This window comes from Grammomys surdaster, unplaced genomic scaffold (genome assembly GCF_004785775.1).
Source record: "Grammomys surdaster isolate TR1022 unplaced genomic scaffold, NIH_TR_1.0 341, whole genome shotgun sequence".
In the NCBI taxonomy this organism is placed as follows: Eukaryota; Metazoa; Chordata; class Mammalia; order Rodentia; family Muridae; genus Grammomys; species Grammomys surdaster.
Genome location: NW_021604760.1, coordinates 1,804,476 through 1,820,605, shown reverse-complemented (window position 1 = coordinate 1,820,605; position 16,130 = coordinate 1,804,476). Strand labels below are relative to the sequence as shown.

General features: G+C 38.5%; 1 protein-coding gene across 3 annotated transcripts in view; it reads left to right on the top strand.

The window, feature by feature from the left end:
* The window catches only part of Efcab7 (EF-hand calcium binding domain 7), a 46,552-nt gene that overhangs the window by 1,030 nt on the left and 29,392 nt on the right, over nucleotides 1–16,130 (top strand). For 2 of the 3 annotated variants that reach the window (XM_028778760.1, XM_028778762.1), the window contains exons 2-5: nucleotides 1,034–1,221; nucleotides 13,520–13,731; nucleotides 14,561–14,647; nucleotides 15,672–15,867. In XM_028778760.1, coding sequence (XP_028634593.1) covers nucleotides 1,035–1,221; nucleotides 13,520–13,731; nucleotides 14,561–14,647; nucleotides 15,672–15,867 — 682 coding nt within the window. In that variant the 5' untranslated portion in view covers nucleotide 1,034. Of the gene's footprint in view, nucleotides 1–99; nucleotides 164–1,033; nucleotides 1,222–13,519; nucleotides 13,732–14,560; nucleotides 14,648–15,671; nucleotides 15,868–16,130 lie in introns of those variants that run through there. The other variant, XM_028778761.1, reaches the window with a different exon arrangement.

The following is a 16,130-nucleotide window of genomic DNA, read 5'->3' as shown; positions in this document are numbered from 1 at the left end:
GTAAAAGACCTCCATAATTCAAGAAGGTGCCAGCGATTTAGGCCTCCTGAGTAAGAATCCAATGAGTCCTGAAGGGGACCCTACCTGTGTCATCTTGTTGTTCAACTTGAACTATTCAATTTATTAGATTGGAATGTATTTTTAGAAGTCAACGCAGGATAAGGTAATGTTGGAAGCCATTAGACCACCAGAACAATTTTACACTGCATAGTAGCCTTTGTTCAATAAACCTTCATCCACATTAAAAGAAGAAACTACTGAAATTTCACAACTTACTGCTGACTGGGTGACAACTCTGTTCCTCAATTTCATCATCTGTAAAATGGACAAAAAGTGTCTGGTCAGTGTAGTAAAGGATGAAATAAGATGTTTGATTATACATTATGTCTTATGAGCAGACATGCTGTATAGACCCTAAATATTATTACTAGTAAAGGAACTCTATAAAGCCCAATGTAATCAATGAAACGTCAAATATTCAGTGATTTGACATGAACTGTATCGTAGAAATGAGAATGAGATGGTAGTTATCCTGCAACGGAGGGTGGGTCCAACTGCAGTTGATTTGCACAAAAAAAAAAAAATCTCACTGTTGGGGAGTTTCACTCCATGTATGTTTTCTTTAGCATCTATGCGTCCTAAAGTATTCTATATATTTAACAAGTGTGAACTGACGTAATCTTAACTACCCTGTGAAGTCTCCCCTGAAGTCGTATTTTGAGTTGGTGCATGTATGCATTGTCTTTGTTCTGATTCTTCTGTATTATGCTACATCATTGTTCTTTGAGATATCATTGAATATTTGAGAAATTATATACGTAAGTGTATGTATATAATTAGAAATCAGTTGTTAAGGACTTATTCTACTTAACATATACTGATAAGTTCATAGAGGTATTAAGAATATTTATCATTTTTATTCTACACATGAAAACTTTAATACCCTAGTATGCCACCCCATGGGGGCACATTTGCATTTTAGGTGATTTACATTGACTAAAGTAAACATTTTTCATCATTTTCTCTCTAACAGAATGGCCAGCGATCCTGGAAGTAATGCAGCTGTGGGTACTCAGAAGTCAGTGCTTTCAGGGAGTCCTCGAACAAAGACAATCCCACTGACTGAACAGGAGATATTTTATATGAATTGTAGAGCCGCCTACTTAACTGTCTTCAAAAGCAGCTTGGAAAACATTATTTCTAAAGATCAACTTTACCTAGGTAAATTTTTTGAAGTTGAACATTTTCCCTTATTTTTTGAAGTTAATAGAATGAAAAGTTTGAATTAAAATTACATCAACAAATCATTCCAGCTTCACAGTGAAACAAGCAGAAGAACTTTAAGAAACAATAGCTGTTTGTGTAGTTACATATTCTAGGCACTTCCAAATTTTATAGATCTCTCCCTCTCATCTGTCTATTTATCTATTTATCTATCTACACACACATTATCTATCTATTGAGAGGGTTGTGTATTTAAAGCTTTCATCAGTTACTTAAGAGTTGGTATTGTTGATGTTTTTTAAATTGAATTGTTTCCCTTGTTTTATTACGTTAAATTTTTTACATTTATTTAAATTTAAATTAATTTAAATTTATTTTTTATTACTTTTAAATTTTAAATTTAAATTCTCCTCCCTCCTCTCCTCCCCAGTTTTTCCCTCTCACTTCTCCTCTCCCCTCCACCCACCCTTTCCTCCCTTTCTCCCCAGAAAAGGGGAGGCCTCCCATGGACATCAACCAGCCCTGGCATATCAAGCCACAGCAAGACTAGGTACATCCTCTTCCACTGAGGCTAGACAAGGCAGCCCAGTTAGGGGAAAGGGATCCAAAGGCAGACAGTAGAGTCAGATACAGCCCCCGCTTCCACTGTAGGAGTCCCACGTCAAGACCCAGCTGCACATCTGCTTCATATGTGCAGAGGGCATAGGTCCGTCCTATTCCTGATCTCTGGTTGGTGGTTCAGTCTCCATGAGCCTCTTTGGCCCAGGTTAGCTGACTCTGTAGGTTTTCTTGTCCTTGATCCCTCTGTCTCCCTCAATCCTTCAACCCTCTCTTCCATAGGATTCTCTAAGCTCTACTCAGTGTTTGGCTGTAGGTCTCTGTATCACCTTCCAACAGTTGCTGGGTGAAGCCCCTCTGATGATGTTAATGCTAGGCTCCTGTCTGCAAGTATGGCAGAATATCATCAATGGTGTCAGGCATGGGCCCCCTCTCATGGCATGAGTCTCAAGCTGGGCCAGTCACTTCATTACCTACCCCTGCATATCCTGTAGGCAGCACAAATTGTGGGTTTAAGGTTTTGTAGCTGGGTGGGTGTCTCATCTTTCATTGGAATTCTTGCCTGGCTACAGGAGATGATCAATTCCAGCTCCATATATCCCCATTGCTAGGAGTCTTAGCTAGGGTTGCCCTCACAGATTCCTGGGAATTTTCATTGTCCTAGGTTTCTAGCTCATCCCAGAGATGCCTCCTCCAGTACAGTAGTCTCTCCTAGTACTCTCTCCTTCTGTCTTCCCTCCACCTCATTCTTTCTGTTTCCATCTCAATTACCTCCCCCATCCAGTCCCCTCCTTTCATCCACCACCACTGTCTAATCTATTTCCCCTTCTCAGTGAGACCCAAGCTTGTACCCTTGGGCTCTCCTCGTTATTTAGCTTCTTTGGGTCAGTGGTTTGTAGCATAGTTATCCTGTACTTTAATCACTTATAAGTGAGTACATACTATGTTTGTCTTTCTGGGTCTGAGTTACCTCACTCAGAATGATCTTTTCTAATTCCATTAGCCTGCAAATTTCATGATGTCATTGTTTTTAATGGCTGAATAATACCCCATTGTGTAAATGTGCCACATTCTCTTTATCTATTTTTCAGTTGAGGGACATCTAGGTTGTTTCCAGTTTCTGACTATTATGAATAAAGCTGCTATAAACATAATTATGCAGGTGTCCTTGTGGTATGGTGGATCTTCTTTTGGGTATATGCTCAGGAATGGGATAGCTAGGTCTTGAGGTAGATCTCTTTCCAGTTTTCAGAGAAACTGCCAAATTGATTTCCAAAGTGGTTGTACAAGCTTGCACTCCCACCAGCAATGGAGGAGTGTTCCCTTGCTCCACATCCTTGCCAGCATGTGCTGTCTCTTGAGGTTTTGATCTTAGCCTTTCTGGTGGGTGTAAGATGGAATCTCAGAGTTGTTTTGATTTGTGTTTCCCTGATGACTAAGGACTTTGAACATTTCTTTTAAATATTTCATGGTCATTAAAGATTGCTCTGTTGAGAACTCTGTTTATAGCTCTACCCCATTTTTTTTTTAATTGTGTTATTTGGTTCATTGCTGCCTACTTTCTTGAGTTCTTTATATATTTTGAATGTCAGCCCTTTGTTAGATGTGGAGTTGGTGAAAACCTTTTCCCATCTATAGGCTGCTTTTTTTGTCCTTCTTTGCCTTACAGAAGCTTTTCAGTTTCATGAGGTCCCATATATTAATTGTTGATCTTAATATCTGAGCTGTTGGTATTTTATTCAGGAAATTTTCTGTGCCACTGTGTTCAAGACTATTCCCCACTCCTCTTCTAACAGGATTAGTGTATCCAGTTTTATGTTGAAGTCTTTGATCCACCTGGACCTGAGTTTTGTGCATGATGATGGATACGGATCTACTTACATTCTTTTACATGCAGACATTCAGTTAGACCAGCACCATTTGTTGAAGATGTTTTCTTTTTTCCATTGTATAGTTTTGGTTTCTTTGTCAAAAATCAAGAGTCCTTAGGTGTGTGGATTTGCTTCTGGTTCTTCAATTTGATTCAACTGATTAACTTGTCTGTTTGTGTACCAATACCATGCAGTATTTATTACTATTCCTCTGTAGTACAGCTTGAAATCAGGGATGGTGATACTACGTTCTTTATTGTACAGGATTGTTTTAGCTGTCCTGGAGTTTTTGTTTTTCCATATGAACTTGAGAACTGTTCTTTCAAGGTCTGTAAAGAATTGTGTTGGGAGCTGGAGAGTTGACTCAGTGGTTAAGAACCTGACTACTCTTCCAGAGGTCCTGAGTTCAATTCCCAGCACCCACATGTTGGCTTACAACCATCTGCAATGGGTTCTGATGCCCTGTTCTGGAGTGTCTGAAGACAGTGACAGTGTACTCACATACATAAGATAAATAAATAAATAAATAAATAAATAAATCTTAAAGAAAAAAAAGAATTGTGTTGGAATTTTGGTGAGAATTGGGTTGAATATGTAGATTGTTTTTGGTAGGATAGCTAGTTTTACTATGCTAACCCTGATCCATGAGCATGGGAGATCTTTCTTTTTTTTTTTTTTTGCTAACTTTTTTTTTTATTTAATTTTTTTTGAACATGAAATGCTTTTTTATAGCATGTTTTACAAGGGGAGGGGGTAAAAGGGGCCAGGTGGTGGAAAAGTACAGAATCTTCTTGGCCTGTGCCTTGAAACATGTCATAGTCTATACGGTACACTGCCTTGAATTATGATCTACCTGCTGTTCTTCAGAAGATATGGTACACTGCTTGAGTTATGGTCTCCCTGCTATTCTTAAGATGATATGGTACACTGCTTTGAGTCTATCTGCAGTTGCTAAGCAGGATCTTGCAGTTGCCAAGCTTCAGAGGACATTGTGCAGGTGGGGAAAGGTAGGGGGTGAGGGTAAGGGTGAGGGTCCTGGCTTCTGGCATCTCCCCCTTCTCTGTTTAGTTAGAGAAGGCGTCTTATGATCAATCCCAACTATGTGAATTTTGAATTTGGATGTCTAATTATGGGGGGTCTTAGACAAGTTCACAACCCCAAAACACTGATGTGAGACGAGTCACATCGATGGTCGAAAGCTTTAGGCTGTCGACGATGGGCAATGTCAAGGGACTCCGATGTGGGTGAAAGGAAGGTGAGAGCCCTGTCTTAGGCCATGTAGGCTGCACCCACTCCCAGCACCACGCACTCCTTTTCGGCTGCATTGGGTGGGCCCCTGGGAAGCGGACCTACAATAATCCCGTCATTGGGCTAACTCACAGCCATCCTAGTCCCTTGTAAATGTTCAAGTTACCAACCATTTGTCAGTTTGGGGTGTAATATTGTCATAAAGGAAGGCTCATGGGAGATCTTTCTATCTTCTGAGATCTTCAATTTCTTTCTTCAAAGATGTGAAGCTCTTGTCCTACAGGTCTTTCACTTGCTTGGTTAGAGTTACACCAAAATATTTTATATTATTCATGGCTGTTGTGAGTGATATTGCTTCCTTAATTTCTTTCTCAGCCTGTTTATCATTTGTATAAAGGAAGGCTACTTTTTTTTTCTTTTTGAGTTAATTTTGTATCCAGTCACTTTGCTGAAGGTGCTTATCGATTGTAGGAGTTCACCGGTAGAACTTTGGGGATCACTTATGTATACTGTCGTATCATCTATGAATAGTGATACTTTGACTTCTTTCTCTCCAACTTGTATTCCCCTTGATCTCTTTTTGTTGTCTTATTGCTCTAGCTAAAAATTCAAGTACTATATTGAATAGAAATGGAGAAAGTGGACAGCCATGTCTTGTCCCCGACTTTAGTGGAATTGTTTCGTTGCTCTCCAGTTAATTTGATGTTGGCTATTGGTTTGCTGTGTATTGCCTTTATTGTGTTTAGATATATGCCTTGTATCCCCTGATCTTTCCAAGACATTTTTTCTCCTTTATTTTAGTTTTTGTTTTTTTGTTTAATCTTTTTTTTTACAGTCCAGACTTTATCCCCTTCCCAGTCCACCCTCTGACTGTTCCACATCCCATACCTCCCCTGCTCATCTCCATGAGGATGTCCCCATCCCCACTTCCTGGGGCCTCCAGTATCTTGAGGACATCTCTGATTGTATCCTCTGCTGTATATGTGTTGAGTGCCTTATATCAGCTAGTGTATGATGCCTGGTTGGTGGCCCAGTGTCAGAGATCTTGGGGGTTCAGGTTATTTGAGTCTGCTGATGTTCTTATAGGGTTGCCCTCCTCCTCAGCTTCTTCCAGCTTTTCCCTAATTCAACCACAGGGGTCACCAGCTTCTGTCCATTGGTTAGGTGTAAATATCTGCATCTGACTCTTTCAGTTGCTTGTTGGGTCTTTTAGAGGGCAGTCATGATAGGTCCCTTTTTGTGAGCACTCCATAGCCTCAGTAATAGTGTCAGACCTTGAGGCCTCCCCTTGAGCTGGTTCCCAATTTGGACCTGTTGTTGGACCTCCTTTTCCTCAGACTCTTCTCCATTTTTGTCCCTGCAGTTCTTTCAGACAGAAACAATTCTGGGTCAGAGTTTTTGACTGGGATGGCAACCCCATCCCTCTGATTGATGCCCTGTCTTTCTACTGGAGGTTGGCTCTACAAGTTTTCTCTCCTCACTCTAGGGTATTTCATCTAAGGTCCCTCCTTTGAGTCATGAGAATCTCTCACCTCTGGTACATTCTAGAGGGTCCCCCCACCTCCTACTTCTCAAGGTTGCCTGTTTCCATTCTTTCTGCTGGCCCTCAGGGCATCAGTCCTGTTCCCCTCAACCCAATACTTGATCATGTTCCCCTCTTCCCCTCCCTGTCTCCTTTCCCACCAAGGTCCCTCCCTCCCTCTCCCTTCCTGTGATTACTTTCTTTTCCCTCCCAAATGGGAGTGAGGTGTCCTCACTTGGGCCCTTCAGTTAACAATCTTGACTTCTGTGGATTGTATCCTAGGTATTCTGTACTTTTTTTGGGTAATATCCACTTATTAGTAAGAACATACCATTGCATGCCCTTTTGGGTCTGAGTTACCTCACTCAGGCTGATATTTTCTAGTTCTATCCATTTACCTGCAAAACTCAGGATGTTCTCATTCTTAATAGCTGAGTAGTATTCCATTGTGTAAATGAACCACATTTTCTGTATCCATTCTTCTGTTGTGGGACATCTGGGTTGTTTCCAGTTTGTAGCTATCACAAATAAGGCTCCTATGAACATAGTGAAACATATGTCCCCCCACCCCCATGGTATGATGGGGCATCTTTTGTGAGCAAGTATATGGTCAATTTTGGAGAAGGTGCTGAGAAGAAGATATATTTTTTGGTGTTTAGGTAAAATGTTCTATCGATATCTGTTAGGTCCATTTAAGTCATAGCATCTGTTAGTTCTATTATTTCCCTGTTTAGCTTCTGTCTGAATGACCTGTCCATTGGTGAAAGTGCAGTGTTGAAGTCTCCTACTATTAATGTGTGTGGTTCAGTGTGTGATTTCAGCTTTAGTTATGTTTCTTTTATGAATGTGAGTGCCCTTGCATTTGCAGCATAGATATTTAGAATCAAGACATCATCTTGGTGGGTTTTCCCTTGATTAATATGAAGTGTCCTTCTCCAACTCTTTTGATTAATTTTGGTTGGAAGTCTATTTTATTAGATACGTGAATGGCTATTTCATCTTGCTTCTTGGGTCTGTTTTTCTTGGAAATGTTTTTCTAGCCTTTTACTGTAAGGTGATGTCTGTCTTTGATGTTGAGGCACGCGCGCGCGCGCGCGCGTGTGTGTGTGTGTGTGTGTGTGTGTGTGTGTGTGCGCGCATGCGTGTGTGTGTGTGTGTGTGTGTGTGTGTGTGTTTGTGTTTATACAGCATAATGATGGATACTGTTTGTGCATCCATTCTGATAGTCTGTGACTTTTTATTGAGAAATTGAGTCTATTGATATTGAGAGATATTAAAGACCAATGATTGCTAATTCTTGTTATCTTGATGTTGGTGGTGGTAGTGTGTGTGTGTGTGTGTGTGTGTGTGTGTGTGTGTGTTTCCCTTCTTTTGGATTTGCTGGTATGAAATTATTCCCTGTTTTCTTGGTTGTAGTTAACCTCCTTCAGTTGGAGGTTTCCTTCTAATACCTTCTGTATGGCAGGATTTGTGGATAGATATTGTTTAAATTTAAATATTTTGTTTTCTTCATCTATAGTGATTGACAGTTTTGTTGAGTATAGTAGTCTGGGCTGTCATGTCATCTATGGTCTCTTAGAGACTGCAAGACATCTGATCTGCCAGGCCCTTTTGGTTTTTAGAGTCTCTGTTGAGAAGTAAGGAGTAGTTGTGATAGATCTAACTTTATATGTTACTTGGCCTTTTTCTCTTTTGGCTTTTAATATTCTTTGTTCTGTATATTTAGTGTTTTGATTATTATGTAGCAGGAGGATTTTCTTTCTTGGTCCAATCTATTTGGTGTTCTGTAAGCTTTTTGTATATTTATAGACATCTCCTTTTTTTAGGTTAGGGAAATTTTCTTCTATGATTTTGTTGAAAATATTTTCTGAGCCTTCAAACTGGAAATCTCCTATTCTATTCCTACTATTCTAAGGTTTGGTCTTTTTAAAAGTGTCCCAGATATCCTGGATGTTTTGTGTCAGAAACTGTTTAGATATAACATTTTCTTTGGCCAATCTATCAATTTCTTCTATCGTATCTTCTATGCCTGAGATTCTCTCTTCCATCTCTTAAATTCTATTAGTGATGCTTGAATCTGTATTTTCTGTTTTCTTACCTAGGTTTTCCATCTCCAAGATTCCCTCAGTTTGTGTTTTCTGTATTGCTTCTATTTTTTGTTTTCAGGTCTTGAACAATTTTATTCATTAAAATACACAAAAAGGAAAATGCATTTTTACAACCTGTTTGGTTGTATTTTCCTGTATTTCTTTAAGGGATTTATTAGTTTTCTCTTTAAAGGCCTCTATCATTGTCGTAAGATTGGATTTAAGGTCATTTTTCTTGTGTTTCAGTTGTGTTACAATATCCAGGGCTTGCTGTAATATGACAGCTGGGCTCTGGTGGTGCCATATTGCCCTGGTTCTTGTTGATTGTGTTTTTATGCTGGCCTTTAGCCATCTGGTTGTTGCTGGTGCTGGCAGACTTCTGGGAATGCAGGCAGAATTGTGGGCTGGAAAACAGCACAGGGGACAAGGTGCAGCACACTGTTGCTGGGCATGCCCCAGAGGGACCTGGCAGGTAAGGCATTGAGGGGTGAGGGGTCTCACCTCATTGTCATTGGTACCAGCAGGCCTCAGAGAATGCCTACAGAGCTGTGGGCTAGAAAATGGAGAGCAGAGGACCAGGTAGGTGGAGTTCACTGCTTTTGGTTGTGTCCAGAGGGGACCTAGCAGACAAAGGCTTGGAGGTAGGGTCCCACCTAGCTGTTCCTGGTGCCAGCAGACCCCTGAGAATGCAGGCAGACCTGTGGCTTGTTGCTGCTTTTCATTTGTTGGTGTGGTGTGTTATATTTATAATAATAAAATAAAAACACTTCTGTCATTTGTCATACTAGTATGAAGTTTTAAAAACTATTTTTAAAAGATTTATTTCTTTTGTTTTATGTATGAATATTTTGCCTGTATGAATATGCATATCCCTTGGACAACATGGCAGCTCACAACTGTCTGTAACTCTAGTTCAAGTCAGCAGCAAGCGGTAAATGATGATAGCGGAGAATGCAGATGACTCCTGTCAGTTTTATCAAGGCTAACATGAGCAGAGAAAACAGAATTCTTTGCCAGTTTTAGAAGTAATTTCCTTAAACTAAAATTTTGCTATGTTTCTGCAGAAGTGTCTTAGGTTTTTATTCATATGATCTTTCTGAGAAAATTCCTTGGGAGGAATGATTAAAATTGACAAGATTAAAATATATTTGCTAGCTAAATAAAAGACATTTATTAAATAGTTCAAGAACAAATGTACATGGTATAAGCAATTTCAAAAATCTGCATAATTTTACTTTGACTTGTATAATTTTAAAATTAGCAAACTTTCATCTTGAATTTTAAATATTTATATTTAATTGGCATATATTAAATAGTATAGGCAGAAATCCAGTTAATTAAAACTCCAATTTACTGCTGTTGCCAAAATACCCGAGCTTTTTTTCTTTTGAAAATAGATGGTGAATTTGTTAAGTTGAAAACTTTTACCACACCTTGCTTTAGTGTAGTACTTGAATTGTTAATCAATTAATATGTGTTAATAAGATACTGCTGGTCCTGGGTAGAAAATGCAGTTTTAGCATCTCTAGTTCTACATGTGGTTTTGGTTTAAGCTGGAATGTTCTTTGTCGCACTGTTGGGCTAAAAATAGTGTTTACAAAGGAATAGTGTGCATTAGGACGTGTCTTTTTTACTCCTCTTTTTCCTGTCTACTTCTGCCCTTAGCACACAACATATATGGTCTGACATTTCCATTCAGAGTCAGACACAATAGCACAATACATTACAGAAAAAGATCAGTATATAGATGTCAGTCTTTAAACATCTAAACTTTGCAGATGTAGAGCTATCTACTTCTAAGTACATATTTTGGCATAATTAACTTTATTTTGAGACAATTATTTTTAAATTAATAGCTTTTAAAAAGCTGGTGATATAGCTTAGTGATAGGAGCATTTGCACAGGCCCTGAGTCCAATTCTCAGCATTTCAGAAAAAAAAAATGCATCCATAGATTCTTCGGTGGTAATTATAGTATTTAGGCATGAAGACACAGCTTATCATCCCAGCCCTCAGGAAGCTGAAGCAGGAGGAATATCTTAACTTTGAGGCCAGCCTGGGCTATGGTAGGAGTGGTTGTTCTAAGCAGGAGGGTGTGAGATGATGACCTGGGGAAGGGGAACGACACAAGTGAAGAAGGATGACATGGGACAAAAATTTCGTTTGTTACTGAAGATAGCAGCAAGTGGTGTTTGCTGAGATTCTGTTTCTGAGAGTTGTAAGATGGTTTTTCTAAGTCTTGACCAAAATAATTTCCTTCTTGGTAGATTTTTAGCCTGCAAATTACAGCTTCATTTAGGTTCTTGTTTATTTCCCATTCTAGGTGGTGAAGTTGACTGGGAATGGAGTCCTAAATGCATGCGCCATTTCTCTAATTCTGTTGGCAGATGAATTATAGATTTTTTTGTTTACATACTAGGCAAATACTTACTCTTTATTCCTATGACAGCATAATAAAGACTTTTGTCTGTATCAAAAATGTGAGGAAAAAAAAGTTCAATACTATCCATTTCTATAAAGGTTTTATAAGTAGACAGTAGATGGTAGGTACTACAATGAAAACTGCTGTTCGCAGGACCATGACATAACTCAGTGGCTAAGGGTATGCACTGTCAAACTTGACAACTGGAGTTGCATTCCTGGAACCCACGGGGGTGGAGGGAGAAAACAAATTACATACATGCATGTGCACCCCACACACACACAATAAATGCTATTAAAAAATTAAATCTGTTGACTGTGATTCTTGTTTCCCTTCCAGTGTCTGTTTCAGTCATCTAAGTACAGTGCCTTGACACAGACTGGAGGAGGGGAAAGTCTATTAGTGTTTCAAACAGAAGTCATCACTACAAGTAGCAATATAACACTTAACATGCAGACTTTACATGGGCCAGAGAAATGGCTCAATAGGTAGAGGTGTTTGCCACAAAGCTTGAGGACTTGAGGTCAGTCCCAAGAACCCACACGGAAGAAGGATAGAACCAGTTACGAGTTGTCATCTGAACTCCATATTTCTGCTGTGGCGTGCACGTGTCACGTTACAAATAATAATAGTAGTGGTAGTAGTAGTAGCAGTAGTAGTAATAAAGACAGAATAACTGCAATAATAAATATGTAAGATGTAATATTTTTTAAAAATATAGAATTTGCAGTTACATCACAGAACTTTAGACCCAAAAAAGTTTGTTTCTCTAAAAAAACAAAGCCACCCCTATATTATTGTGTACAATGAGTGCCCAATAATTGATTCAAATATTCGTATTTATTATGTTGATCTAGTTTCTATTGCTTCATGCATATGTCTCTGAATTGTCTTGTATTTACTAAACTGTACTAGATTAAATTGTAGAAAATTCAGATAATCATTTTAGTGCTGATTTATGATTCATATATATTATGTATTTCTACCCAAAATAGTCAGAAATGTTTTATAATAAAAGTTGGTAGCACAATTCAAAACAGATATAGCTTTACAAATTTAATAATTTTTATCTTCTGGTGGTTCAGAAACTCATTAGTTCATTATAGAAAGTTATAAAAGTAATATGTAGAAGTTCATTCACAAATCATTACATCACTTGTATTCAACTGAACAAGGTGTCTATAATTATGTTTAATGTTGTGTGACATATGTAAATACACAGATCCTTTCTGAGATTGTAGCTCTTTTACAGATACAAAGATTCAGTTCAAAATGAAAACGATATGATGGTCATTTCTCTTTGATACTCTTTTCAAGGTTTAGCAGCTTTCCTTAACTTTCTAACAGAGTCATAATTACAAATGGACGCTTCCTAAAATTATTATGTTTAGTTAAGAGTGTGTGTGTGTGTGTGTGTGTGTGTGTGTATGCATCTGCAAGCATGCACACACTCACATGTGTACATATGTTCACACTTGCCTGTGTGGTGCCTCTTTGTGCAAACATGCACATGCCAAAGCTTATAAAGGTCAGAGAACAACTTGTGGGAGTTGGTTCTTTCCCTCAAGGTGGATCCTAGAGGGAGAACTAAGGCTGTCAGTCCTGGTAACAAGTCCCTTCAGTTGCCGAGCCTTCTCACTAGCCCTACAAATGGATACTTTTGTGCATATATTTGACATTTGGAACATGTTTGATGTTTTGGAGCTCCTACTACCTAGCTTTGGTGAACATTTTAGATACTACATCTTGTTGACATCAAAACTCTTAAACAAATGAGTTTTTCCCTTCAGTGAAATATTTGTCCATCCTGAAAAAGTAGTCATTTATGCTTTTGGGAGTTACCCCATGTTCTCAAGACAAATCAGTGTACTGTGTGTTCTCTAAAAGTTCTTAGATAACTAGATGAAGGTGCTGGGTGAGGGGCTGGTCCCAGCAAGTCTGTCACTTTAGAGGTACAGGCAAGAGGGTCACATCAAGCTCAAGGTGGAACCAGATCTACAAAATGAGTCCCAGGCTGGCCTGGGCTACAGTGTGAGAACCTGCCTCAAAAAATAATGGCCTTAAGTAAACCAGATAATGACAGTTATGTAGGTTGAAAACAGAACAAAAACAATTCCGTTCTTCCACTACTATATCAAGTCTCTGGTAGACACCATGCAGGAAGAGCTGCAGTGGCCCACCGTGTTGTGTTGCTAGGCTACGACGAGTTCAACCTGGAAGGGCGTGGCTCCAGAGACTTGGTCCCAGGATTGCCTCTTGTTACTGATGTGCTTTGTCATGTTTGTCATTGCCATGTTATTTATTATTTATTGACTTGGTGTGAGTGGAAACTGGGAGACCCTCACAACCTGATGTGATTATTTCCTGAGTGATAGCCTACTCTGTTGGGCAAGTTTCCTGCAGATCAACAGGAAGATGAAAGTTCTTGAGATAATGCTGTTTAGATAATTAATAATTTTATGGAATTCCTCGTCTGATAGTAGTTTTAGGAAGTCTTGATTTAAATAATTTTTGGAAGTTGGGGTAGTTGATAGAAAGTTTAAATTGAGTTATAGTAACATATACTTTTTTTTTTAAATATTGTACAGCTCTTCAGCATGCAGGAAGAAATCCATCCCAAAAGACCATTAATAAGTATTGGACTCCTCAAACTGCCAAACTAAATTTTGATGATTTTTGTATAATTTTAAGCAAGGAAAAACCTACTTCAAAAGCAGCATTGCTAAAATCATTTAAAACGTTAGATGTGAATGATGATGGCGCTATTCTACACTCTGACCTTCATAAGTATCTAACAAAGGTAAGACCTGGGAGACTTTTATACTATGCTTATTTGTAAAGCAACTGGAGTCAAGTGTTGGCTACCCAAATCCACATTAAAGTAAGCATTCTCTCAACAGGTGCAATAAGTGGCAGACAGTATTTATAAAGCATTTGGGATCCTCCATTAAAAGTGCTTTGTAGATAAAAGAGAAAGTACAATGTTGAGCCTATGTTTCAGTCTCCTTTACAAAAGTTTGTTTTGTAAGATACGTTACTCTGTGTAGCCCTGGCTGTCCTGGAACTGGCGTTGTAGGCTAGGCTGGCCTTGAACTCAGAGATTCCCCTGCCTCTGCCTTTTTGTGCTAGGATTAATGGTGTGCAACACCAAGCCCATCTTATTTTGTTTCTTGAATACATTTAGAAGATATTATTACATTACTTCAGTATCCATTATTACAGACTCTGTAATATAAATTTTAAAATGGAAATTAAGCATATTGTGACTAAATTTTGTGAAATTTTATTTAATATAATCTCATTATTGCTTAATATAATTCTCATTCTGACTTACAATGAAACCAGATATTCAAACTTATTTGTAGAAGAGATTAAAATGTATTTACAACTGGGCACTGTAACCCATGTTTTTAATCCCAACACTTGAGAGACAGAGGCAGGCAGATCTCTGTGAGTTCTAGGCCAGACTGGTCTTTATAGGAAATTCCAGGTCAATCAGGTCTACATAATGAAACTATCATAAATGAAAAAAACCTTTTTGGGAATATGTGAATTATTGAATAATTCAATCATTGTGAATAACAAAGCATTACTTACTTGTTTTAAAATAACTCTTATTTTATTTTTAGAGAGGCGAGAAGATGACTCAGGAAGAAGTAAATGCTGTATTGAATTTGGCTGGTGTAAATGCTAATGGAAAGTTTGACTACGTTAAGGTAGATAAGTCCCTATTGATATAAACTTGCATGCTCTGTAGGGAGTTACTTTTAATTTTCCTGAATGCTGCTACAGTATAACTGAGAAAATGATATATATTTATAGTGTATGCAAAGATGCTTTTGACCTATGCATACATTGTAAAACAATTAGACATCATCTGACAAGTGGCTTGTTATTGTTATACTCAACCCCAGGCCACACACATGCTAAACACTGTACCGTGAAGATCAACTCCAGCCCCTGAATGAGTATCTTTTTAACGTTGGCAAGGGCACAGTGGTGTGCTGTACACCCATCATACTTTCAGCTTATCCTTTTGGGTTCCACAGTTACGATCTGATGATATAAACATAATGTAGGGCAGCATCCCGAATCTCAACATGCAAACAAAATCTAAAGCCGAATACCATGTGCGAGCACATGTGAAGCCTCCTAAAAATAGTGGACAAAACTCCCTCTGGGCTATTTGTATAAGCAGCACATGAGACACGTGATTTTCTAACTAGAGTCAGAATCCTCAAGATATCCTACTATATGTCTGCAAATGCTCCAAAATCAGAAGCCATCTAAAATGTTCTTGGTCCCAGCATTTTGAATGAAGGTTACTCTGCCTGTACAACCAAGTTAAAGTACACATACATGCACATACAGGTACACAAACAAGCATAGAGACTCCCTTCAGAAATGAACCTTTTCTATGGTGGAGCACTCATGAAAATTATTTAGAACAAATGCAAGTCTCTGTGTCCTGTAAAAAAATTAAATAAATAAATAAATCACCTCTCCTGGTGTACCATTTGTTTTCACTGAGTATGACCTCACTGATTGATGGCTACGTTTCACTAGGTCACTTGGGGCTGGGCAGTCTGGTTCAGGAAAATAACATGAGCACCAAGTAAAGTAAGAAATGCGTTTCAGCAACGAGCCTCCTTGCCTACGAATATGTATTTGCCTCCCTCGACTCCCAAATATAGGACTGAACATTCTCTCCACCAGCTGACTTTTTTCTCTTTCCTTTAGTTTTGTAAATTATACATGACAACCAGTGAGCAATGTCTCAAGACTACACTAGAAAGACTGGAGGCCGACAGTAAACTGAGACGTCAACAGTTTGGAAGCCACGTCCAAGGGTCCCCTGAAAGGGTCCCGTCACCAGCACCAAAACCATCACCTAGGATCATAAGAAAAAATGACCAAGAAACATTCTCAAGTAAAGGTAGTTACTCTCAATACTAATAATTTCCTGATCAGAAATGGTGGTGACGATAATTCAAACAAAACTGTCCTTTCATCTCAGGTTATCAATGATAAGGTAACTGAGAATCCAAGCGTTAGCCACCACTTCTAGACATTCCTAGCAGTAAAAATCTACTGGAGTAAAATTTTTATTATGGAACTTTACTTGGCTAGGCTGATTATATTTTATTAAAACTAAAATTTCAGACTGAAAGGTGACATATTGAAATAAAGAATCTTATA